Source organism: Coregonus clupeaformis, chromosome 8 (assembly GCF_020615455.1).
Source record: "Coregonus clupeaformis isolate EN_2021a chromosome 8, ASM2061545v1, whole genome shotgun sequence".
In the NCBI taxonomy this organism is placed as follows: domain Eukaryota; kingdom Metazoa; phylum Chordata; class Actinopteri; order Salmoniformes; family Salmonidae; genus Coregonus; species Coregonus clupeaformis.
Window position 1 is genome coordinate 37,539,308 of NC_059199.1, and position 26,990 is coordinate 37,566,297.

The following is a 26,990-nucleotide window of genomic DNA, read 5'->3' on the forward strand; positions in this document are numbered from 1 at the left end:
CCATTCTTTTGTCTGCCAACCTGTTAAGAGGAAGCATGAAGAGAGGAAGCGTGTGTCAGTAAATCATGTGACGCGTGGCTGTATTTATACCCAAAGCAATTAGTTTAACAAGAAGAGCAGTCCTTCAGGCAATATTCCTAAGTGGCACTCACACACACACACACACACCTCTATCCCTCAGGAGACTCCTGAACATTGTGAAGTGAGGAGAAGATATCCCATCCCACACAGAGAGAGCACGGGATGCACGTTCTAAATTTATCTTCCTTCTTCCCAGCTAGCCAGAGATGTTTGAGAACCTAATTTTCTGGTTCATAATTACACTGCTTAACCTTAATGTAACCCCAACATTCTCCCTCTGTTTCTGTAGCACTGAGTGACTGGAACTGCTGCTAGCGCTTAGCTACGGTTCCTGCTAAATCACACTGACTCCATCTGTAACCCCTACTGGGCAGTGGGTCAGCATCATAATCATCCATTGGTGTTTGTCATTCTGAGTGCATTATGACCAAGGGATGATTGACATGATGACATCACATCTAGTCGGCTCTTACTATATTAATTGCTTACAAGACAGGAAATACTAAGAAGAGGAATGTATAACCACACACACACACACACACATAACATGTGTTGTTTGTTTGCATGATGTTGGTATCTTCTACCTTCAAAAAAACGAAAATACGACTTCTAATTAATCAAGAACCTCAGATGTATTTGTGGCCATTTTCTGTGAAGCAATGCAGCTTGTATAATGGATGTATTTCCAAACTTGTGCTACATACTTTTCTTCACTAGATGGCATTCCTGAGTTGCTGTTCTGTTTCAAAGGGCCTGTCTCGGTGGCCTATACAGTCATTGGTTGATTCTGTGTCCCACGCTCCTCTTCCCCTTCACAGCTTTAATTACTGTGAATAAAAGGGAGAGTCGTTAGTTAGATCCATTATGGACCATCATCATTGCTCTGCTTAGCTGCAGATAGACCGACACACGCTTCCGTTTTACTGTCAAAGCTTTTCTCAGATTAAGAATTGAGAATAGACTGGTAGTTAATTCATTAAAATGTGCCTGCAATAAACCAATACTCAAAATAGCACCTGCCCCCTTCCTATACACTCCCACCCCCACCTGCTCACAGATTCTTCCTTTCTTTCTTTCATTCTTTTGTTATTTTCTTGTTCAAATCCATTTCCGTCAAACAGATAATGCTATTATAAAAATAGGCTAGAATAAAAAGGAGAACAAAATCAAACATATCTGCTGCCTCCCCCATTTTAATATCCAGAAGTGTGTAAGACAAATGTATTACCTCACAGTTTACTTTCCACAATAATACTGTACAGTTGAAGTCGGAAGTTTACATACACTTAGGTTGGAGTCAGCCAAGACCTCAGAAAGAAAACTGTAGACCTCCACAAGTCTGGTTCATCCTTGGGAGCAATTTCCAAATGCCTGAAGGTACCACGTTCATCTGTACAAACAATAGTACGCAAGTATAAACACCATAGGACCACGCAGCCGTCAACCGCTCAGGAAGGAGACGCGTTCTGTCTCCTAGAGATGAACGTACTTTGGTGCGAAAAGTGCAAATCAATCCCAGAACAACAGCAAAGGACCTTGTGAAGATGCTGGAGGAAACAGGTACAAAATTATCTATATCCACAGTAAAACTAGTCTTATATCGACATAACCTGAAAGGCAGCTCAGCAAGGAAGAAGCCACTGCTCCAAAACCGCCATAAAAAAGCCAGACTACGGTTTGCAACTGCACATGGGGACAAAGATCGTACTTTTTGGAGAAATGTCCTCTGGTCTGATGAAACAAAAATAGAACTGTTTGGCCATAATGACCATCGTTATGTTTGGAGGAAAAAGGGGGGGCTTGCAAGCTGAAGAACACCATCCCAACCGTGAAGCACAGGGATGGCAGCATCATGCTGTGGGGGTGCTTTGCTGCAGGAGGGACTGGTGCACTTCACAAAATAGATGGCATCATGAGGAAGGAAAATTATGTGGATATATTGAAGCAACATCTCAAGACATCAGTCAGGAAGTTAATGCTTGGTCGCAAATGGGTCTTCCAAATGAACAATGACCCCAAGCATACTTTCAAAGTTGTGGCAAAATGGCTTAAGGACAACAAAGTCAAGGTATTGGAGTGGCCATCACAAAGCCCTGACCTCAATCCTATAGACAATCTGTGGGCAGAACTGAAAAAGCGTGTATGAGCAAGGAGGCCTACAAACCTGACTCAGTTACACCAGCTCTGTCAGGAGGAATGGGCCAAAATTCACCCAACTTAATGTGGGAAGCTTGTGGAAGGCAACCCAAAACGTTTGACCCAAGTTAAACAATTTAAAGGCAATGCTACCAATTACTAATTGAGTGTATGTAAACTTCTGACCCACTGGGAATCACAAAGTGGTGATCCTAACTGACCTAAGACAGGGAATTTTTACTAGGATTAAATGTCAGGAATTGTGAAAAACTGAGTTGAAATGTATTTTGTTAAGATGTAGACTTCCGACTTCAACTGTATATGGGCATTATTCATTTATTATTGGATTGATTAATCGAGCATAATCGTGATTCTGAAATACACCATCATTACCTGCATCAACAATTATAAAAAGACAACAAAAGAGGATCTGTGCTGTGTATAGGTTATCAGTCTATGAAGTAAATCACACATCATCATGATGACACCGCACCACAGTCTGACACCACAGCCAGGACTAGCTAGTGTCAGAGTCTTATTACTCAGACTGATGGAGTCATAGTAAGTCACAGTGGAGTTACAGTAAGTGTGATCATCAGTGCCTATGAGAACTGGGTGAGAGGGACATGTAAGACAGTGGCTTCCGAGTGGCGCAGCGGTCTAAGGCACTGCATCTCAGTGCTTGAGGCATCACTACAGACCTCCCTGGTTTGATTCCAGGCTGTGATTGGGAGTCCCATAGGGTGGCGCACAATTGGCCCAGTGTCATCCGGGTTTGGCCGGTGTAGGCCGTCATTGTAAATAAGAATTTGTTCTTGCCTGGGTTGTGAATCTTTGCTACTTTATTTCATTGTGGCCACAGAACACAATGGGATGAAAGTTTGCTGTCTATATACTCCATACAATAGAGTAAATTACTGTAAATAATATGCTGATTTAATGTACATAAATGCAAAAAGCACAAGTTGGGAAGGGGGTTGTCAGTGAGACCACAGAGTGAGAAACAAGGTTTCCTCCATACAAAAGCCCTGTGGTGGAGTTGCTGTGCTGACCCCTCATCCTTTCCCTCTCAAAAGGCGTTATGTCAGGGTCCCTGTGTCCCCGTGTCCCAACCCAACGCCAGCCACCACGGTGGATTAGGGGCTAAACCCGTCTGTGTCTAAGAGGCAGAAAGACCGGAGAGGCTAGTTCAGGAAATGATGTGTGGTGCTGAGCCACAGCCCTCTGCCCTCCTCCTCCCAGGGGTCAAGGGTCAGCTGTCAACAGGCGTGTGTGTGTGTTCACCTGGATTGTCTAGCACTGCAGTATTGTCAACCCCAGACTCCCTCACTCCCTCAAACCATGCTCTTTGTACATAGGGCTGCTTTGCTTACATTGCTGTTACCAGAAGAAAATCCTTAAAATCACACATAAATGTCTGAGTGTTGTTGTTGTTTTTAAACGTATTGTAATATTGCAAATGTCAATAAAGAAATTGGTGGTGTTGATTCTGTTAATCAATTTGATTGTGCCATAATATTTCCTAAAGATGAAGGCTTTAAGGTTTTTGTTATTAGTCTATAACCCAGGAAACTCTCAATCTCCTTCCAAATCCTCTTGGCCCAGGCTAGATTTATGAATGGGAACTATATTGGAGGGTGTAGGGAAATCTACAGTATATCACAGCCTATAGGCAAAGGGTTATTCCACTATGACCTGGTTTACTGTATGGGAATACAAACACGGCCTGTGTCCTTTGTTTTTGCTGTGCGACACTGTGTGTCCCATTTCAATTAGGCCATAACAGACTGCTTAACTGCTTTCATCATTTTATATGCTCTCAGTGCAGGCTATATGAAGGAACTATGTACAACCATACAGTATGGACAACATACAACAACAAAAAACATTGTTTAATGCTTATAGCTGAAGAAAAATGACAAAATTGCCATTGATTCTTTATTTATTTTATCACCAGAGAGGTCATGGGCACCATCCACGATGTAGAGAGTTTTTACCCAGAGACATCAATCTACAGCTGAATTCCAGGATGATGTGAAATTAATTCAGTTTTACCGGCCCACGGAACAGATGGATATTTCATTCAGGACTCAGGCTAGTTTTGTTGCCTGGCAATCTCTCCCCAAACCAAATCAGAGACCATAAAGTGTCACTTAGGGCCAGTGGAATCTGGTTTTCCACACTAGTATGGCTGTGAAAACATCAGGCATCCCTCACAAACCAAGGAGCCTTGGCTCAATCCGCCTCCCAGACACAGACCTCTATGCAAAACAGAAGCTGACTAAAAATTAATTGATGTTTATATATGATATTAAGCCAAGGGAGTGGGAGGGAAGTCCCCTTTAAAGATACTAGAAATTAAGAATATGAAAGAGGGGAGAGAATTTGCCTTACAATCACTGTTTTGAATTAATGGATTTGCCTATTGGGCCTACCTCCAAATAACAGATCCTACCATTGGATAGAATATGTGTAGAATAGATATTTCCCCCATTTTGATAAATAATATGGGGAAATATGTTTGGGAAGTATTATAAACAGTATTTCCTTAATGTGCATTAAAAAATACTAAATTGCTGGTAGAATAACCTATTTTATTCCCAGACAATCTTTGTGCATTTATGTACTGTATATTTTCCAATGAATGTACCAATTCAATATGTTTGTTGATAAGCTATCTTTCACAAATTGCCTTTTAAACTATATTTTCTACCAGAGCCTTTCCACTTTTCTTTATCCTTATCTTCTAGTTTCTTTCCCAGACACCCACTTCTCTTTTCCCTTTCATGCTCTCTCCTCTTCTCTTCTCTTCTAAGGCGGGAGTTACAGGAACAGCAGCAGGCAGGCCCCATCACCCGCGGAGCAACACAGGAATGCATTGTATGTATTAGAAAGGCAGGACTGTCAGGCGAAATAGTGCCTAAGTTAACTAAAATCGTCATTTAGCAGATTTCAGCCACGATACACACACCCCTGTGAAAGAGTGAGTCAAATCTTATTTTCCAACACCATTTTCCAAGTTGAAATGGCCGGGTATTTTGTAGTTTTCCGGCAAAAAACACAGTCACATATACACACACACACAAGTGAGCCGCGGAGGAATCCTTAAGATTGTCAGTGCGTGCTTTGCCGCTGAAAGCGCACACAGTAAATTGAAACTAGAATCGCTTCGAAAACCCGGAGTGGAGTTTGATATTAATCAATCGCAAAAACCCTTTAAAAAGTATGCAAACAAAACTCCAGCGTCACATTTCTTCAATGTATCTGTTTAAATAGTGTCTTAATGTGAGAATTCAAATATCTATTTTTCTATTTCCACATTTTAACTGTTAATAAATCCCATGTTTGTGTTCATTGAGAGCAGGGCTGGTGGTCTGACCTCCAGACTAGAGCTGATATTTTACCTCATGGAAACAACGCTGGGGAAAGCCTGCCTGCAACACACAGTGGTGAGGTAATCTATCTCAAATAAGATACATGTTTGAGTATCAACCTTTATATTTTGCTATAGTAAAATCAACTGTATTATTTTCTCCATATGCATTCTTATCAAACATTCCAGTCACATGGTAGGCAACATGAGTACTGGAATAGAATAGAATACCTAAAGCAGTTTCCAGAGGGAACTTATGTATTACATTAGAACGTTTTAATTTTTTGTAATTTTTATGGATTAGTTCATTTGGATGATCTCAGCCAGACCTCAGTCTTCTAATATAGGATCCATGCTTGAAGGCCACAACTCCCCGACCATAGACTCTCTATAGCCAACGATCTATCAGAACAACAAGACCATATACTCTATGATCCATCTAAACCAGCCTGACCCTAAGTCTATCCAAGCCAACCTTCTCCACTGTCTGCCCTCTGGTCCTGGAATACGTCCACTGGCCGGGATTCTTCCCTCAAACAACACTCAAGTATTTGGAATGGGTGACAAAACCAACACACCTCCCTATTGGTCTATTGGTTATCCCCTGCTCCTCTGGCTTCTCTGTTCTCCTCTGTCTGATTCCTCTGTCTGTCTGTCCTCCTCTGTCTGTCCTCCTCTGTGCGGAGATACAGGCAGCCAGGCTGCAGCACATGTGAGAAAAGAAAAGACAGACCGACTGCAAGGAATGAGGCGGCCTCAGCCAGGAGTTTAATCAATCATTGGGGTGCCACTGTGTTCGATGTCAATGTGCCACCATTTCAAAGAGGTGACATATTAGGGAACACAATAGGGAAAAATCACCTCCTGTTGGGGTGTTGGGAGTCTCTAAACAAATGCACATGCCTTCTTCGCCCATGTCTCTGAAAGAGGCTGACAGCGGGGAGGTACATTTAGTTGACATGCAACCAAAAATATTGTTTGGGAGGACTACAAATACAACTATTCTCTATCATCACAGACAGGGTCTCGCTCTCTCTCTCTCTCTCTCTCTCTCTCTCTCTCTCTCTCTCTCTCTCTCTCTCTCTCTCTCTCTCTCTCTCTCTCTCTCTCTCTCTCTCTCTCTCTCTCTCTCTCTCTCTCATCCAGCAAGCTGATCTTAGTCATTTTACCTCAGAAAATCATTGTGTACGCGCGAGCAGGAGGAGGATTTAATGCAAAATAAGCATAGTGGTTACATTTCAGTCAGTGCTGGTGTAAACTTCAGTATGGTCACATTTGGAGAGTGGGAAGAACAGCCTTGGAATTATAATGTAGACAAACTGTATCTCTGAAGGTTTTCCTGTATCTCTCGATGACATTCATTGGATGATCTGGAGGAAAGGTCAGCCGTGCTGTTATGTTGATTTAGACTGTATTTACATCACTCTGCGACTGGACGGCCCCTCCCGTCAGAAACCCCATGCTACTATCCAGAAAATCCCCTAACCCATTCCCTGTGTCCCCTTTAACCATAAACCTTAGAGGCTAGGAGTTAGGGTGCATGGCTAGTTTCGGCACAGGCCTTCTCCCCTCAGTCAGTCCCCTGTTTGATTGTCACATCTGTCTGGTTGACACGGAGAGCGTGCTGCCGTGGCGACAGGGACAGGGCTGGGTATGGGGCTGGGGTTTACCCCTCCCTGTAGCGCCCAGCTGTCGATGGTTACATAATAGCAGAGCCTTGTCGGTCTGCCGGACGGCTTTGTCCCCCTGTCACTGAGGGTGATTGTGGCTGAGATTAAGCTGCGGGTGAGGAGCCGCTGCTGAGGGTTCCCTACCTGATCTCCAGCAGAGAAAACAAGCCAAACAGAGATTGCGTCACAAATGGCACCCTATTCCCTATATATATAGTGCACTACTTTTGACCAGAGCCCTAATAGAGCCCCATGGGCCCTGCTCAAAAGTAGTGCACTACATAGGGTATAGGGTGCCATTTGAGATGCATCCAGAGTCACACATTTGGGGACGGACGCAGCGCTTACAGCTTAAAGCACACAGACCCGGCTAGAGGCTGGAGTAATTTCCCCTTTCCTTTCACACTGTGCTTTGTGTGGCAGAACAGTATTTATTGTCTTGATTATGTGGTTGATGTTAAATGTATTGCCAGAGTAAAGACCACCAGTAGAGATTACACGGGCTGCCCATGTATTACACTTCCTCATATCCTTGAATATTAATGTTTCAAATTACATAAATGGCCAAATGGGAATACAATCTGGGGATGTGATGGCACGGCACGGCTAATACTACTAAATTAAGTTGATATGAATTTCTTCAGCATGCGTTATAGACAGACACATTTTCACCTGAGACAAGTATCAATGCTCCAGCAATTGTAAAATATGTAGTAGTGTTATTATTAATTTCACCACCAATCCTTTTGGATGACAGACTGATTCTGTGGCAGGCGTCGTTCTCTTTCTCCATGCTCCCTTCTGTCTCTCTCTCTCTCTCTCTGCCTCCCTCTCATCCATCGGCCTGATCCAGGCCAGCTTTCCCCTCTCTCTCCCAGTTATAACAGGGAGCCAAGCCTTACATTAAATCTGGGTTTCTGCATAACTGGCCTTGTGCATTTTTTTCTAGTCTGCTGGGCCTCCTCTCCCTCTCTCTCTCTCGCTCTTCTCTTGCAGTGGAAGAAGTGCCTTATACAGGCAAACCAAGCCTCCCCTTCGCCTCCTGCTCAATGTTTCTGTTCTGTGTTCATACAGTTCCCTCTCACACAACAATAGACATATAATGTTACAAAACAAATAGTAGTAAGATACTGTGATTGTGAATGCACCATTGTTTTGACCCCCCCTCCGTCACCATTAATATGTTGTTTTTGCATTACTCCTCGTGACTGACAGATAGAGAGGTCTACTGGGGGTGGAGCCTCTTCTTTTCATCCATTATCCACCACCTCCCCTCTTTTCATTTTCATTTTCTATCTAAATTGCATTCTCTAAAAAGGAACAGAGTTATAACAGGCTATGATAACAGCTATATTTCTCCCCTCCTCCTCCTCCTTACTGATTTGCTGAAATGAACGCAGGAAGGAAAGCAAACTAATGTCTCTCTCCTTGGTGTGTGAAATGAAACATAGCTATTGTCCCTGACTGTCTGTGTTCTTATAAGTCACTTTATTGTAACAGCCCGGTTGAGGATTGTGTAATGAGCCGCCTGCTGCTATCATAGACACCAGATATCAAAATCTCTCTTTGAGAAGCACTCAGCTAAATCCTCCAGTGGAGACACAGGTTCGTGGACAAGGCACTGTCACAGCAGAGAAGTAATATGACTGATATTAGTCGTTTCATAGTCCTCTCAGGACTCACATTCAAACACTTATTTATGATATATGACACTTAGAAGACACTCACTTCCAAAGTGACTTGGAGTATTTCACTGTTAGTGTTGCACTCTTACTGTAATTAAAATGATATTATTAATTAATCTCTCTCTCTGTTTCTCAGAGGTTATTCTCCTGTTGGAGCCACAGCTAGGCAGCAGAACACTACAGTGACACATGCCAAACAAAACCCTTGGTTAGCACTCTGAGTATGTGGGCATCATGCCTTTGCCAGCCTCCATGCTGTAGGGGTCTGTGCCAACCTTTTATAAATGCCCTATTTGGCAACAGCTATGTTCAGCTCAGCCCTGCCGAGGCAGCAGTGTCTCTCTCAAGGTTCCAGTTCAAATATCCTCTCCTCTAAACGTGAACATGTTCCAAATCCTACATGTTCCAAATTCTAGAAGCCGGTTTGTGTTCCAAATGTTATGGTCATATTTAAAGGAATTCATTAATAATGTTCTGCCACCTCATCTGGCAATAGTTAGCAACAGACACAATGTCATTTGTAAGCTAAGTTTGCTTTGTCATACATTATAGTAATCATATACTATAGCCATTTATGCTGGTTATCCTCAGTGGATGTACTCAATGGATAGAGAGAGATGGCAGCATCTGCTTTGTAGTGTCTACTCTCTAATTTCTAGGTTTTCAGATAGGAGGCGTGTCCAGTCAATCAGCTATCAGTCAGCGAAAGGCCTACAAAGGAGCAATCTCAGCTCAATGTCGCTCTTTCTCTTTTTTCAGCATTTCAATGCAAATATCTCAAATCCTACACCCCTCTTTACACACACACACACACACACACACACATACACACACACACACACAGCCTTCACATTGTCCAGGTCACGGGGCCAATCATCAGGTCTAGATAATAGTTCTCCTTCCAAAGCCTCTGTGCTCCTTTATCTGATGTCCCCCCCACTGGGACGTCACAAAGCCAGGACTAAGTTTTGTTTTCACAGTTGACTGGTGGGTGGTGGCGGACGGTGTGTGTGTTTATGTGTGTGGTGGGAGGGTGGGTGGAGTGTGGTGGTATGGGAACAGGGAACCCCCAGCATGGGTGCGAGGGGTCATTCCTGAAGTGTGCCGTCGACCCCACGCGGCGGCAGGTCCTGTCACACTGTCACAGCTGCACCTCTCCCATGGTGGAGGGGCCACCATGGCTATGGTCCCCAGGCCCACAGAGGAGGGTGTGGAAGGGTGTGTGTCGAAGGGAAAATGAGGCACAAAGCCTGTGGAGGACCTGAATAGATCCAGAGAAGATCATGTGGTTGGTGGTGTAACAGGCCTGACCAGCCTGCCTCTGGTCTGACACTTCCACACCTGATTTGTACCTCCCTCTCCAGCATTCTAACAGCATTGAAAGCATTGCATGCATTCTGTATGTTGACAATGTCACTGCCTCAGTTTATTCCCAATCTCTCCTCCTCGGTCTCTGTTTGTACAGTGCCTTGCAAAAGTATTCATCCCCCTTGGCGTTTTTCCTATTTTGTTGCATTACAACCTGTAATTTAAATTGATTTTTATTTGTATTTCATGTAATGGACATACACAAAATAGTCCAAATTGGTGAAGTGAAATGAAAAAAATTACTTGTTTCAAAAAATTCTAAAAAATAAATTACGGAAAAGTGGTGTGTGCATATGTATTCACCCCCTTTGCTATGAAGCCCCTAAATAAGATCTGATGCAACCAATTACTTTCAGAAGTCACATAATTAGTTAAATAAAGTCCACCTGTGTGCAATCTAAGTGTCACATGATCTGTCACATGATCTCAGTATATATACACCTGTTCTGAAAGGCCCCAGAGTCTGCAACACCACTAAGCAAGGGGCACCACCAAGCAAGCAGTACCATGAAGACCATTGAGCTCGCCAAACAGGTCAGGGACAAAGTTGTGGAGAAGTACAGATCAGGGTTGGGTTATAAAAAAATATCTGAAACTTTGAACATCCCACGGAGCACCATTAAATCCATTATTAAAAAATTTGAAGAATATGGCACCACAACAAACCTGCCAAGAGAGGGCCGCCCACCAAAACTCACGGACCAGGCAAGGAGGGCATTAATCAGAGAGGCAACAAGGAGACCAAAAATAACCCTGAAGGAGCTGCAAAGCTGTGTTCGCCAAAAGGCATGTGGGAGACTCCCCAAACATATGGAAGAAGCTTTTTGGCCATCAAGGAAAACGCTATGTCTGGCGCAAACCCAACACCTCTCATCACCCGGAGAACACCATCCAGGAATGATGGATGGCGCTAAATACAGGGACATTCTTGAGAGAAACCTGTTTCAGTCTTCCAGAGATTTGAGACTGGGACGGAGGTTCACCTTCCAGCAGGACAATGACCCTAAGCATACTGCTAAAGCAACACTTGAGTGGTTTAAGGGGAAACATTTAAATGTCTTGGAATGGCCTAGTCAAAGCCCAGACCTCAATCCAATTGAGAATCTGTGGTATGACTTAAAGATTGCTGTACACCAGCAGAACCCATCCAACTTGAAGGAGCTGGAGCAGTTTTGCCTTGAAGAATGGGCAAAAATCCCAGTGGCTAGATGTGCCAAGCTTATAGAAACATACCCCAAGACACTTGCAGCTGTAATTGCTGCAAAAGGTGGTTCTACAAAGTATTGACTTTGGGGGGGTGAATAGTTATGCACGCTCAAGTTTTCTGTTTTTTTGTCTTATTTCTTGTTTGTTTCACAATAAAAGGGAACAAAATAGAATAAATGCCAAGTGGGGTGAATACTTTCGCAAGCCACTGTATGCATACATGTATTTCCTTGTACATCTTTCTCGCTCTCTCGCTCTCGCTCTCGCTCTCTCTTTCATCCGTGTCCGTCTCTCTGTACCCCTGCACATATCTCGGATCAAACTGTAGTTACTACTGCTAATATATTCATAGTATTTTGAATGTCCCTTTATCTGTGCCCTCTGTGAGTTGTTGTGGCGCTCCGACTCACACTCCAAACAACACAAACACTGTAAACCTCGTTAGAGACTCAGAGGCATAAAGACACATCTGTAAACACATCTAGTCCTGTGTAGCTCAGTTGGTAGAGCATGGCATTTGCAACGCCAGGGTTGTGGGTTCGTTTCCCACGGGGGACCAGTATGAAAAAAAAAATGTATGCACTCACTAACTGTAAGTTGCTCTGGATAAGAGCGTCTGCTAAATGACTAAAATGTTAACAATAGGCTATAACAAAGAGGGAATGATCATATTGGCAGTGTCTGCAATACTACTACTCATTTTAATTGAGTTTCTTCTCACTTTTACACAGTAGCTGTCACTCAGGCAGTTCAGGGAACAATAATAGTAATGCAATGCAGTAGAAATGTATGACTAGTACTGCAGGACGGAGCTGTTTGGATGATGATTTGTAGGCTCAAGTACTCAAATCTTAAGATTAATTCCAACCACTATCAAATCCTAAACTTCTAAATAGATTATTTGTATTTCCTCTGGTGAGCAACTAGCGGTCCGATTCATCTTCTCAGTCTGTCATGATTCAGATTGATTTGCACAGCTTCAAGGGCTGTTCTAAAACTGGCAGCTCAATTATTCAATCTGCACTGTGTCAATACTGTCCAGCTTGGCATCACATCTCTCATGCTGCCCAGCCCGGCCTGACCAGTCCAACTGGCCGGCCGTCCACTCAATGGACAGGTCTTTCTTCGACACAACAAACTCCAACTCCTTTGTCCCCTACCATTGATTACAGACCTGGCTCCTCAAATCAGTTTTCCTCTCTGTGTATCATATAGAAACCAAGGAGTCTAATGACTGTCATGTCTGTTTTACATGAGCCAAACAAAATAGAGTCCGTTTAATGTTGCTGTGTTTTCTTTCTTTCTTTCTTTCTTTCTTTCTTTCTTTCTTTCTTTCTTTCTTTCTTTCTTTACTTGACACTCCTCTGTGCTGCCCATCAGTCCTTCTCTCATCTTTATTTTGGCCCTGCTGAGTCCCCTTCTGACGACAGTGTGCTCAGTGTGATTGTCAGGGATCGACTGAGTGTTCTGTCACCAGAGGAACAAGCTGCATGGTGTGTTTGTGTGTGTGTGTGTGTGCAACCAGAGGAATGAGTACGGTGTGCTCTATGACCCACTAAGGAGCAGTTCTCAGTGTGAGGACAATGATGAGTCCCTACCACTACAGAGACGATTCTCTCCATTCTCTCTGCTCTCTCCCTCATTTAATCTCGGTTGAAAGACTGTCTAGAGCACTTCTCTGTCCTTGTGAGGAGGACACCATGTTTTGTGAGTGCTCTTAACCTTGCTGCCGTGCTCTGTGCTTTGTTTAGACCGGGGGTACCCTTCCTTCTTTCTCTCTCTCTCTCTCTCTCTCTCTCTCTCTCTCTCTTCTCACACACACACTGTGAGATAAATTGAATGTTTAGATAGGTGTGTGTATGCATGCATGCTTGTCTGTGTTCCAACCTGTGTGTGTGACTGCAGTTTTCATACAGTATATTTAGGGATTCTTAAGAATGAAAATACATCAGAAATGCCCCCAAAGCAAATGATAGCTCCAGAGAAAAAGTCATTCTCAGATAAAAGTGCACTGGTGTAAACTGAATATGTCCTATTAGCTTTGTTGTGAAAGCCTGTCAGGATGCGTGGAGGTGTGTGTTTGTGTGTGTCCTAGCCTATTTTCACATTAGGAGCTGAGAGGATTCCATCTCTAACTGTATACAGAATACCTGCAGCCTCACACTGTTTTCTATGATAGGGATTTGATGCCTGCTTAGTATCTGGTGATAAAAGCTGCTGGTGTGTTGGAGGGTAAAAACACACATGGTTTGATCCCCTTGTATCAAATCAAACTCTTTTTGGTGTGAGTTATTTGATGCTGAGATTGAGAATACTAACCAAGAGATTACATCATTGATAGTAACCTGTTTCTAATATCATCATGATGCATTGTATTCCTTTTTTAAAACAGATTAAGTATTTGAATTGTATATGCAAGTCTGAGCTCTTATGTACATTACCCTACAGGGAGTAAGCCGGACAGCCATTGGACAGTTCTCAAAATGGTACTTCCCTCTTTCCTCTGCACACTCCAGACTATGTGTTCTACTGCTGCCTGGCAACCAACTGGACACAGCCCAACTGCACTTTGTGTGCGTCTTTTTTTATGTCTGTGTGTGTGTTTGGGTCTGTGTGTTTGTGCACGTGTGAGCAAGCCTGTGTAGCAGGCCTTGTGTGGGAGTGTCCCTGACATTTACTGTGAGCATGTGCGTCTATGACTGCATGTTGTTGAATGAATGTATGTTTCTTTCTCTCTCTCTCTCTTTCTCTCTCTCTCGTGTTTGTGCTTGTGGGAGTCCGTATATTTGGCAGGCTGAACTAGCGGGCTGCTTTTTCAGTAATGAATGCAAGTGTGTGTGTGTGTGTGTGTGTTTGTGTGTCTCCCAGTTACTCCAAACTCAACTCCAGTCTTGTTAAGAAATTCCACTCCACATAATTGGGTTGTCTTGGCAATCAAATGGCTCCATTCCCAGACTAGATCCCTAGGGATAAAAAAAAACTTCTCAATGATCTGTCATCAATTAACTTCCTCAAGACTGACACTTTTACCATTGCACGGCTGGGTCAAAAAATAGACAAATAAATGTACTATACAAAAACGTCTATATAGCTTTATGACACCGACTGAAAAAAAAAAGAGCTATGAATGCCTCAACAAGGCCTCTGGGTGAACTTTGTTAAATCACTTACTCTTTGGAAGGAACTGCAGAATGTTATTGGCCAGTGATGTTGCACTCAGATTGGTGTAGGTTTTAAGCTCATAAAAAAGCCCAAAGAATTTGAATTTCATTTCATGATGATGAATTTTGAGTATAATTTACAGTTCAGTCTAGTGTATGTGGTTGGAATGATGCATTGTTAAGCTTTGGATCACGGTCAGGGGTTGTAACAGTGGATAATGGACGCCAGAACAGCGCATTCTCCAGCAATGTGCTTCTTCTTCTTCTTCTTGTTCTTCTTCTTCTTCTTTTGCATACTCTCCTAGCGAAGGCCTGTGATGCTGAGGCAATTCTGAGCGCAGGCCCTCTTGCTGACAATTGCATAAATAAATTAAAATAATCTCTTATCATTCATTCCAACCAATGTCTTCACATTATACATCTTCTTTATCATAGCATTATGTTTCTCCCATCGACCTACCATTTACTCAACATTTTGAAATAATGCTGTTCCTTGATGCATTGTTTGTTTGTTGTTGTTTTTTTCATAGAGGCCTCCATTCAATACTTGATATCAAAAGAAAAAGTAGTTCCTGGCTGTATTCCCCTGGCATGTGTCCAGGTCTGTATTCGTGGTGATGGTGGAGGAACTCAGGCCACCAGGCTGGGGGTGATGCATCATGGTCAGCTACACGGTGGGGTACAGAGTAAATACTCCTAAATCCCCATCCTATGACAGATGTAACTGTGTAAGGAGTCTAATCTAAGTAGTCTTCATAACACCTTCATAACACTTCATAATGCCTTTTATAACACCTAATTCAACCAGTGTTATTTCGGGTGGTTGATGACTTGAGATTCTAAAGCCTAGAGGATGGTGGTAGAAGTTCCATCCAAAGCAGAGAGTCTGCCTCTGTCTCATGATAGTTGAGTGGGTGTTTGGAGTGAATCTTTCTATATTCAAATGGTCCAACAAATACTTTATGAAGACTAATAATGTCTGAAAGGCCTTTGTCTTGCATGGATTCCACAAACCACTATATGAATTTGTTGCATTATCAATGATTTATAATGTAGAAGTATATTTATGTGAACTAATAATACTGTAGCAGAATAAATACAGATATATTATAAGGTGTGTTTGTATGTGCAACCAGAGGAACGAGTACGGCGTGCTCTATGACCCACTAAGGAGCAGTTCTCAGTGTGAGGACAATGATGAGTCCCTACCACTACAGAGACAATTCTCTCCATTAGGTTAAATTCTATAAAGAAGTGTGCAGACAAAATATATTTAAAACCAGGTGTAACAGACTATAATAGCAGTGAATCGTACTATACCGGCTCTGACGCTCGTCGGATGTGACAGGGCTTGAAAACTATTACAGACTACAAAGGGAAGCACAGCCGCGAGCTGCCAAGTGACACAATACTTCCAGACGAGCTAAACCACTTCTATGCTCGCTTCGAGGCAAGCAACACTGAAGCACGTATGAGAGCACCAGCTGTTCCGGATGACTATGTGATCACGCTCTCCATAGCCAATGTGAGTAAGACTGTTAAGCAGGTCAACATTCACAAGGCCGCAGGGCCAGACGGATTACCAGGACGTGTACTCCGAGCATGTGCTGACCAACTGGTAAGTGTCTTCACTGACATTTTCAACATGTCCCTGACTGAGTCTGTAATACCAACATGTTTCAAGCAGACCACCATAGTCCCCGTGCCCAAGGACACTAAGATAACCTGCCTAAATGACTACCGACCCGTGGCACTGACGTCTGTAGCCATGAAGTGCTTTGAAAGGGTGGTCATGGCTCACATCAACGCCATTATCCCAGAAACCCTAGACCCACTCCAATTTGCGTACCGCCCCAACAGATCCACAGATGATGCAATCTCTATTGCACTCCACACTGCCCTTTCCCACCTGGACAAGAGGAACACCTACGTGAGAATGCTATTCATTGACGACAGCTCAGCATTCAACACCATAATGCCCTCAAAGCTCATCACTAAGCTAAGGATCCTGGGACTAAACACCTCCCTCTGCAACTGGATCCTGGACTTCCTGACGGGCCGCCCCCAGGTGGTAAGGGTAGGTAACAACACATCTGCCACACTGATCCTCAACACAGGGGCCCCTCAGGGGTGCGTGCTCAGTCCCCTCCTGTACTCCCTGTTCACCCATGACTGCATGGCCAGGCACGATTCCAACACCATCATTAAGTTTGCCGACGACACAACAGTGGTAGGCCTGATCACCGACAACGATGAGACAGCCTATAGGGAGGAGGTCAGAGACCTGGCCGTGTGGTGCTAGGATAACAACCTCTCCTCAACATGACCAAGACAAAGGAGATGATTGTGGACTACAGGAAAAAAAAGAGGACTGAGCACGCCCCCATTCTCATCGACGGGGCTGTAGTGGAACAGGTTGAGAGCTTCAAGTTCCTTGTTGTCCACATCACCAATGAACTATCATGGTCCAAACACACCAAGACAGTCGTGAAGAGGGCACGACAAAGCCTATTCCCCCCAGGAGACTGAAGATTTGGCATGGGTCCTCAGATCCTCAAAAAAGTATACAGCTGCACCATCGAGAGCATCAGTATGAAAAATTTATGCACTCACTAACTGTAAGTCGCTCTGGATAGGAAGGCCCTCAAAACTGTCAAAGACTCCAGCCACCCTAGTCATTGACTGTTCTCTCTGCTACCCTACGGCAAGCTGTACCGGAGTGCCAAGTCTAGGTCCAAAATACTTCTCAACAGCTTCTACCCCAAGCCATAAGACTCCTGAACAGCTAATCATGGCTACCCTAACTATTTGCACTGCCCCCCCACCCCCACCCCATATTTTTACGCTGCTGCTACTCTGTTAATTATTTATGCATAGTCACTTTAACTCTACCCACATGTACATATTACCTCAACTAGCCGGTGCCCCGCACATTCACTCTGCACCGGTACCCCCCTGTATATATAGCCTCCCTACTGTTATTTTATTTTACATCTGCTCTTTTTTTCTCAACACTTTTTTGTTGTTGTTTTATTTTACTTTTTTTATTAAAAAATAAATGCATTGTTGGTTAAGGGCTGTAAGTAAGCATTTCACTGTAATGTCTACACCTGTTGTATTCAGCGCATGTGGCCAATAACATTTGATTTTATTTGATTTGAATGGGGGCAGGGTGGAAAATAGGACAGGAGGGGTAAAAAATTGATAGGGCCCCTTATAATAAACACCAAGTTCATGCTGAAAAGAAATAAGAGAAAGATCCCAACCCCCTCCTCTCCTCTGTCTGCCTCTCTATATTCTAGCAGCACACAGCAACACTCCTCCCTCCCTAGCCAACATAGTCAGGCAGGCTGCTGGCCCCCACCCCCACACCTCCCTCCCTCCTTTTACAGCCTGCCTGTCCTTCCTCCCTTAATGCACATTTCAGAGAAAAAAAACCTAAACAAAACTTAAACTAAGGGGATCCCTTTCCCATGCTAGTCAGTATTATGAGCCTGGCTGCTGTAACTCGTCGCCAGAAAGCCCTGCATTGTAGAGGAGAAAAGGGTTGTGCTGAGCTGTGTGCTGTGCTGCCTGCGCTGCCCATCCCCCACGCGCTGATAGCAAAGTTCTGCTGCTTTTGCAAGCAGAGAGAGGCTGCTGCTGCTAGGAGAGAACACGAGGCAGGCAGGCAGGCGGAGAGAATGAGGAGAGGGGGGGTGAGAGAGAGAGAGAGAGAGAGAGAGAGAGAGAGAGAGAGAGAGAGAGAGAGAGAGAGAGAGAGAGAGAGAGAGAGAGAGAGAGAGAGAGCGAGCAGCAGAGTGGGGAAGAGGAGAGAGTGGCTGTTCTCATTTGATTATTTACTTTATGCTTTCTCAAAATTTCCTCTTGATTTATCCTATAGGCTATTCTACGAAACCACACACAGATTTGAATGGTTAATTTTGCTATAGATATAACATTCTATGTAGGATTCTTCAGTGGCCTACACTGTTTTTTCTCACTCTCTCACTCTGCCTTTCTCTTTTTTTATCTTCACTTCCTGCTCTGTGACTGGCTCAGTCCATCCCCCATCCTTCTTCCTTTTCTATCCCTCTTTCTCTCTCTCTCTTTCGCTCTCTCTCAATTCCATTCAATTCAAAGGGCTTTATTGGCATGGGAAACATTTGTTTACATTGCCAAAGCAAGTGAAATAGATAATAAACAAAAGTGAAATAAACAATCAAAAATGAACAGTAAACATTACTCTCTCTCTCTCTCTCTCTCCCTCTCTCTCTCACACACACACACACTGTAATTTAATGCTTTCCTCTCCACAGATCAAGCCCTCTGCTTCTGCTAGTTCTCTCATTCTCTCTCAGCACATGGCAGGAGTCAATCCCAATCTTAAGACTCTGTAACTGTATGAATATATTGTTGATACAATGCAATTATAAATATATACTTATACTGTGTATAAAATTATACAGTCTCCCAGTAACATCTTCATGTGTGTGTCTACTCTGTATAAAATGAAAAACTAAATGCATTATAACTATGCAGATTGAAGCTTTGAGACAAATCTATAGCCTGTAATGAAAATAATTTATGATTTACAGATTCTGTGGTTGTCCACAAAACAGCCGAAATGCTGAATGTTATGAATTATGTTCCGTTTATAAGTCACATTTCTCATGTTCTGCTATAGTCTCTAGGTCTATAACCCCTTCAAAATAAACAAAATACATCCGTTATCCCTACTACCTACTGGTTGAATCCGCTCCGTGTTTTGCGTTCATCTGAACGCTTCAGTAAAATGGCTGTGTCTCGCAGAGCCTCGTGCTGGTTTGGTCGGTTTCCTGCTCATACTCTCGTTCTGTAAGAGAAGCCTCCCCACATTTTCTGTCGGTTAATTAAATTCCCTGGATCCGTATTTATATTCTTCCAGTAACTTTCCAGTCGAATCGGAGACGGGAGTGGATGCCGGATTCGGTCCGGAGGTAGGGGGAATGATCCGGGACACGGGTACATTGTTATAAATAATTGTATTTAAGTTCAATGCTATTCAGAGAGCTCGATTGTGAGTGACTCGCTGTGAGAGAGGCAGAGAGGGATATCATGGCCGCGCAGGTCGCTAGCGTCGCCACTCTCAACACTAGCCCGCCATCCGAACTTAAAAAGCCGGATCGGGACCCACTGGAGGAGTCGGTACCTGGAGAGAAACAACATGTAAATAAGGAACCGGGATCTGACAACGGATCTCCGGGCCAGAAGGATCTGCAGGACGGGGCCAATGCTGGAAATGTAGGGGGAGGAGGGGAGTCTGACATGAAGAACGGGAACGGGAATTCGTCCAGGGTGAATAATAATAACAACCAGAATGATACTGGGGGACCGGAGGGGAATAACCACCCCGGGATAGGCCATCACCACCAGGGCTCATTCCCTCCACCTCCTTACGGTTACAACCAGCACTACAGCCGGGGCCCTTTTCATCAACATGGCGGACAACAAAGCCCTGGCATGGCAGCTGCAGCGGGGCCGGCAGTGCAGCCAGGTAACATGATGGACCAATACCCGCCCAACTCACACGAACACGGCTTCCCCAACCATTTCAACAACTACAGCCCCTTCCCGAACCGGACTTCTTATCAGGGCCAAGGATACGCCATAAATTCCCCGCGTAATAACCAGCCCCCGGCTGCTGGGGGGCAGCCAGGCAAGCAACAGCCAGCAGGCAGAACTACAGCTATGGCTGCCTCGTACAATAATCAGAGGTATAACATTGGAAACCTACAGCCCACGTCTACCCCGACTTTAAATCAGCTCCTAACGTCTCCCAGCTCAACGAGGACCTACCAGAATTACCCACAAGGAGACTATAGTAACCAGGAAGGGGGTAGCAAGGGAGCAGCAGATATGGCCAGCAGTCAGTATGGTGGGGGCCATCCGGGTTGGCAACAAAGAACCCACAATCCGCCTCCTATGAGCCCAGGGAACACGGGACAACCTCTGAACAGAAACCAGGTAAACTTTTCTCTCAGTACTGGTGCACTTTGAGCAAGTTGCAGACAGCTCTGTGTAGTAGTGAAGGGTTGTAATGGAACAGCCATTGCCTATGTAGCTAGCTAGCTCTCTAAAATGGCTGCCTCTGTTTTCTCCTACACCACCTCCTATAAGAGTATTTAAACAGAGAAACAAGCCATGTCTGTGCTAAAATACCAAACTCACTGAGCTGGTAAAGATGTGACGCTACTGTCTGGTCAGGGGCAAAGGGGACACGCGTTTGAGAGGAGAAATTGGGAGGCTAAAGATGTTTTTTCATTTCTTAGCAAAGCGTGTGCTGCTTCAAGTCTGTATAAAGCGCAATGACACAGTTATTTCTCCAGTTAGCTATGTAGCTAACGAATCCCTGCAAACATGTATTTTTGTGCTATATCCACTCCATGTAGCCCTGAAGTTTGTTGCAAGCTTTCACACCAATTTTACATACGATTTAAATGACACATGACGTTCGATTATATTGGAATAATTTGTTAGAAGCAAGCAGAGCGGATTGTATATAAGTACACGTCTGTCGTTGAAAGTTACTGTGGTCGACGTTTGTAAATGTAGCAAATAACTGTCCTTCAGTTGCAACATTTTCACTGCGAGCTTGTTACATTGTATCGTCTGATGATTCTTCTGATTGTGACATTGTAGCTAACGATAGAGAGACGTTATATTTTGCCGCTGTATTTCGGAGTTGTCTCTGTACCGCTAGTAAACACGGCCAGTGATTTGAGTACGAGCAGATTGCTTTGCTTTGGGATTTGAATTATGGAGGTAAAATCCTTCTGTCAAAGCCAGGAGACAGTTGGTCTTAGGTTGACATGCTAGCTGAGATCTGATTGGCTCCCCATCCCCTGCTCCTGGCCATTTATAATTGCGTCCAATGTAACGCTGCAGAAATCACCCACATCAGCTCATGCACGCTGACAGTGTCAAGATGCCATTACTCCATATATAATTCACGCACTTTAGCCTGTTTAATGGTTTTTGTCGCATGACATTTAGCCTAAATGATATGCAAACAAAATATTTATTTGTATTGTGGTCAGCATGCAGCGGCCTACATTTCAGCTGTAATGTTGTTTTTGTGTCCAAGCATGCTAAATAAAACAACAACACTGTGCAAAATATACTTTATGGATGCTTTCATTGAACACATGATGTTGTGTAAGTCCCTCTGCAGTAATTTGCATGATGACTGTATTGCCTGCCACTCAAATAATAATACAGTACAGCTGTATTTGTTTAGCGTACATTTAGGTAAAATCTTTGCCATAGCCTACATGCAAAAATACTGTGTTCGTACTTATATATGCATGTACAGCTCCACAGACAGGTTGGAGATGTGGCAGAACTCTAGTGCTGACTCTGGAACAGCAGAGGGAGTAGGTGTGGCTGTTTTCCCCATGCTAGAATAGTGTTCCTAGCTGATCTAGGATCATCTCTAAGAGGGGAGACAGGAGTTCTGTGGTTCTGTTAGTCTGACTGGTGTTCTGTGGTTCTACAGTGAGTTTCAGAATGTGTTGTGTTCTGTGAGAGAATCTGGCTGGTGTTCTGTGAGAGAATCTGACCGGCTGCAGTAGTTGTAGTGTTTACAAGCAGCCAAGGTGTCAGCCAAGTGTCACTGCTTTGTTCACTGGGTTACTATGATTACTTTCACATGTGATGCTGCAGTGTGTAACCAAGTCAACAGACTAATGGTGTATTCCGGTTTTAGAATATGATCAACCACGTGTAGGCTATCTGTAGAGTTGACCTCCTGAATATTGACTAGCTAGGCCTATTTGTCATTTATATCCATTGAAGTTTAGCTGGAATTTGTTGATTTCTGTTTCTCGGCAATTGTCATTTGCACGTGTTAGCCTTAAATGTTCTTATGATATTCAAGGTTAGGTTATAAAAACTTTTTAAACAAGTTATTGGTTAGCTCAGTGGTTCCTAACCCTTTTCGGTTGCTGTATCACCAATTGAATTTTGCCGTTTTATTATTCTCCCCCAGGGACTCGCATGATGCCACTTGGAATACCTGTCTTAAAGACACCTTTGTTCTTTCTCTCAGGTGTTTGCAGACTCCTGCTAATTCTCCTGTATGCAGGCTGTGTGGTGGACAATTTAAAACCCAGGACTGCAATTTGTGATTCATTCAGCCACGGCTCTGCATGTGGAGATGCTGGAGAGTCGAAGAAATTAGAATTATGCAGTTTCAAGTGGTAATCTCCTCTAAGAGCCTTGTGTTAAATCAAGTTACGTTGTTAAAATCCAATCTGTGATTGACATGTTATTCTTGAATTGTGCTGCTCACATACTCATGCTTTAACGGTTGTTACACAAGAATAGAAATGCCTCTCCTCAGCCTTCTGGATGCCTTTTCATTAATATGCTGTGCCTGCCTAGGCTACAATATCACTATGTTACTGACTTTTAATGCCTTTCAGTTGTTTCTGTATTTGGAGTTCATGTATTTCTATAGATCTGTTGACAGAGTTCACCACTGTCTATTTCCCTGCTCTATGGCCAGGTTGTTAGGGGGCTGGATGGAGAAAGTTTTTCCTTTCCACTGAGCTCGCTCTTTTGGGGTCTAGTCCCAATTACGGCAAAGCACTTTGACAAATGTTGCTTTTAAAAGGGCAAATTAATTTATTGATTGATGGAGAAACCAATTGCTTGATGAAGATCGTTGAGGCAAAGATGAAGCTGTGAGAGATGTCTAACCTAATGTTGCCCGTGGCTAATTGGTCCTTTTGGTTGTAAAACCTAGTCTAACGGTTGACTGTGATGTCCGCCGACAGACAGATCCAGCCCTTTTCTGGGAGAGAACAAGACGCATCAGGCTGAAATTAAATCTGGTTAGTGTCCATTTATTTGGTGACAATAAAAACCCTGAAATAATTGTATCTACCAACATGGACATATGGTAGTGGGCCACACAGCACATTCAGCTAGAGAAAGGTTGCGCTCGTGTCTCTCTGTGGTATTGAAGTTTGACTGAGGGGCCTTGATGTGATAGACAGTGGACCAAAGTCCAAGCGAAGTCTCCGTTTGATCGGCTTTGGTCTCAGTTTCCCTGCGTTAGGAACTAGCCTGCCCATACTGACGGGTGACGACTTTACCAGTTAGTGGAATCTTATAGGTAAATATTGATAGGAGCATGATTACTGATTTTAAGGTGAATGTTGTCAATCTCTGCAACCAAGATGTACTCGAGAGGACCTGAGTTGAGAAATACTGCTGTAGCCAGGGAGTAGTGATTATCCACACGCCACACAGCCAGGACAGCACGCTGCCTCACGACACTGTGTGTGTGCCCTGTGTGACGGGCTGATCCTGTGTGTGTGTGTGTGAGGGGGAGAAAGAGTGTCAGTGATACCCGGGGGCGGGGAATGTTTTTGTGAATGATCTTTGGCTGCCTGTGACAGCTGTGTATGTCCTTGGCAGTGTGTGTCTGTGTTCCCGCGTGGCACAAGCCTCAGGTGGATCCTCTCTCTGTGACCTGCTCCACGTGCCACCAGCCATCCGTCTCTTCTCTTCAGTGACACAGTACAGAAGTCTTTCTCTATCCCTGAAACAACCGTCTAGGAGGTGGCGCAAACGAAGGACAGTCTCTCTCTCTCTCGTTTTCTTTTTTTGCTTCCTGTGACCCTACATTATTCTCTCATTCCACACGTTGTGTCCACCGTTGTTACCTGCCTTCATCAGTTCAATTTTTACCCGTTTTTTGTATCCTCAAATCATTCACTCTCCTTCTTTTACTTGTACCAGCCACTGCCGTTAGAGCAATGGTATGGGATTGGGGCCATGCTAGTGGTCTACCACTAGGTGAAGCTTACAAGATGGACTGGAGGTCCATGTGCAGCTTAAAAAGGAAATGCTAGCATTTATTTAGGACTACACACAATAAAAAAGGGCAAACCCATTCAAGATTCTGTCAAATTCCTCTCGTCTCCTTATGTTTGGACAAAATGTCAAACTTGGACTGTTGCTCTGGTCCAGGTTGGAAAGTAAAGGTAATTAAAGCATCTAAATGTCAAAATAAATTATTTAAAATGCACTAGATTAGAATAGTAATATGCTTCTCTCCTAGCTAGCGTGGCGCTGCAGACTTCATTTGCATGATGTATCGTGTGTTTTATGGTGAAACAGGTTAACCTTTAAATGTGTGGCTGCTGAGGGGGGAATGGCGTTTCAGCTGTTGTTTCTGGGGGGGTAGGTAGATTGATGTTACTGTACTTCACAGCTTTTCATACACAGCTCTGTTCATGGCTCAGGCTAGCTCTCTGTGCTAAAATGCCATTGGCTTCATGAGGGGTGGGAAAGCAGACGTTGGAGGGTTCTTACAATGCATTTTGGGGAATACCATTGTTGACCATTATATTTTAGAAGTTAAATGGTACAGTTACTGGCAGGGAAAGGTGCCTACATAACTCACAAGTTGTTCTACTGCTCTGAAAACTCTTAGTACTGTTTCTCCTTGGGTCTCAGCCTCCACCACCATGATGGCTAGGTGTAGGTGTGGCAGGCTGCAGCGTTTATCTCCCGCCACGCATCAACCTCTCCACGACCCAAGAATTTGCATGCCTCAGGCCTAACTGTTGCTTAGAGAAGTGGTGTATTGCTAACTGTTATTGCTTCGTTCCATTGAAGTACTGGATGTGCAAATTCACCAGTCCAACGGTTCTTCTGAGGCGTGCTTACCTATAACGGCGACCAACTACCGGTACTTGAGTTGAGACTAGGGTGAATGACATCACCGTCAGTCAGGTGTTGTGTGACTAACAGTGTTAGTGGGTTAGGCTAGTGACCCAGTCAGTTCCTTAAGCACCTTCTGTTCCTCTCTGCCTGCCTGGCTGGCTTGGCCCCACCAGCTTGTTCAGCTGGTTATTTCTGGCCCCGTGTAGCTCAGTTGGTAGAGCATGGCGCTTGCAACGCCAGGGTTGTGGGTTCGTTTCCCACGGGGGGCCAGTATGAAAATGTATGCACTCACTAAATGTAAGTCGCTCTGGATAAGAGCGTCTGCTAAATGACAAAAAAAATAAAATAAATGGAGGTATAGTGACCGAGTGACACACTTACATTTACATTTACATTTTAGTCATTTAGCAGACGCTCTTATCCAGAGCGACTTACAGTTAGTGAATACATTTTTTATTTTTTATTTTATTTTATTTTTTTATACTGGCCCCCCGTGGGAATCGAACCCACAACCCTGGCGTTGCAAACGCCATGCTCTATCAACTGAGCTACATCCCTGCCGGCCATTCCCTCCCCTACCCTGGACAACGCTGGGCCAATTGTGCGCCGCCCATGAGTCTCCCGGTCGCGGCCGGCTGCGACAGAGCCTGGATTCGAACCAGGATCTCTAGTGGCACAGTTAGCACTGCGATGCAGTGCCTTAGACCACTGCGCCACTCAGGAGACACTTATTATCGTAAGGGGTCATCCTGGCCAGGCCTCTGGTCATCGTGGCTGATGGTCATCGTGGCTGATAGTCAGGCTGGTATAAACACTGAGGACGTCATGTGGCCATATGGCTGGGACGTCATGGGATTGTCTTACCTCATTGGCTGATGCATAAAACAGGCCCACTCTACGGGTTAAAATAAAGGTTAGCCTAACGGGCCACATAGCCTATTGATTTTAACCACTAACCCTAACCATGACATTACCCCTAAACCTAAGCCTAAATAATTCCTTATTAGCTGCAAATGTCTTAACTTCTGTTTTCGTGACAATGGCGTGGCCAATGAAATTCGAGCAGAGGGGGGACGTAGATGGTTGGCCAATCAAAAAGCAGAGTTATTCAAATCTTGGGTTGTACTCCATTGCGTGAGCCTGTTTCATTTCTTCCTCAGTCCAACCACCAGCACCCCTAGCCTCTCTTCAGGACAGGAATGGTGATTTGGCTAGAAGATGGGTCTGGTCTGACAGTGACAGGTTATTGTTCTGCAGTGGAGGATCCTGTTGAATATCTTCTGTCTCTGACCAGATATCATGCTGCCGATAGACGAAGGAAAAAGACAGAAAAATTTCAATTTTTGTTGCTGAAAAGATAAAGAAAGTCTGAGGATTTGATCTGTAATATTGTGTTTGGTGTGTGAAGGCTACAGCTTTGTTCTCTCAACCTAGGCCAGACAGTCCTTTGCAGACAATATTTGGGAAATACTACATTTGAAGAAGAGTATCCTATCTAGTCTAATAGCAGAGTTCAACATTCAGGTGATTTGTCCTGTGGCCCAACGGGCCGGTGCCAAGTGAAAGCAGCCGGCCCGAAGGAAAAAATGACTGGGCCCCTCTGGACAAGATC

The 26,990-nt window shown here is 44.0% G+C and overlaps 1 protein-coding gene across 2 annotated transcripts in view; it reads left to right on the forward strand.

Annotated features, from left to right (window-relative positions):
- The first annotated feature begins 19,405 nt into the window (after positions 1-19,405).
- The window catches only part of LOC121571944 (AT-rich interactive domain-containing protein 1A), a 46,882-nt gene continuing 39,297 nt past the window's right edge, over positions 19,406-26,990 (forward strand). For both annotated transcript variants that reach the window (XM_045221988.1, XM_045221989.1), the window contains exon 1: positions 19,406-20,665. In XM_045221988.1, coding sequence (XP_045077923.1) covers positions 19,757-20,665 — 909 coding nt within the window. In that variant the 5' untranslated portion in view covers positions 19,406-19,756. The remainder of the gene's footprint in view (positions 20,666-26,990) is intronic.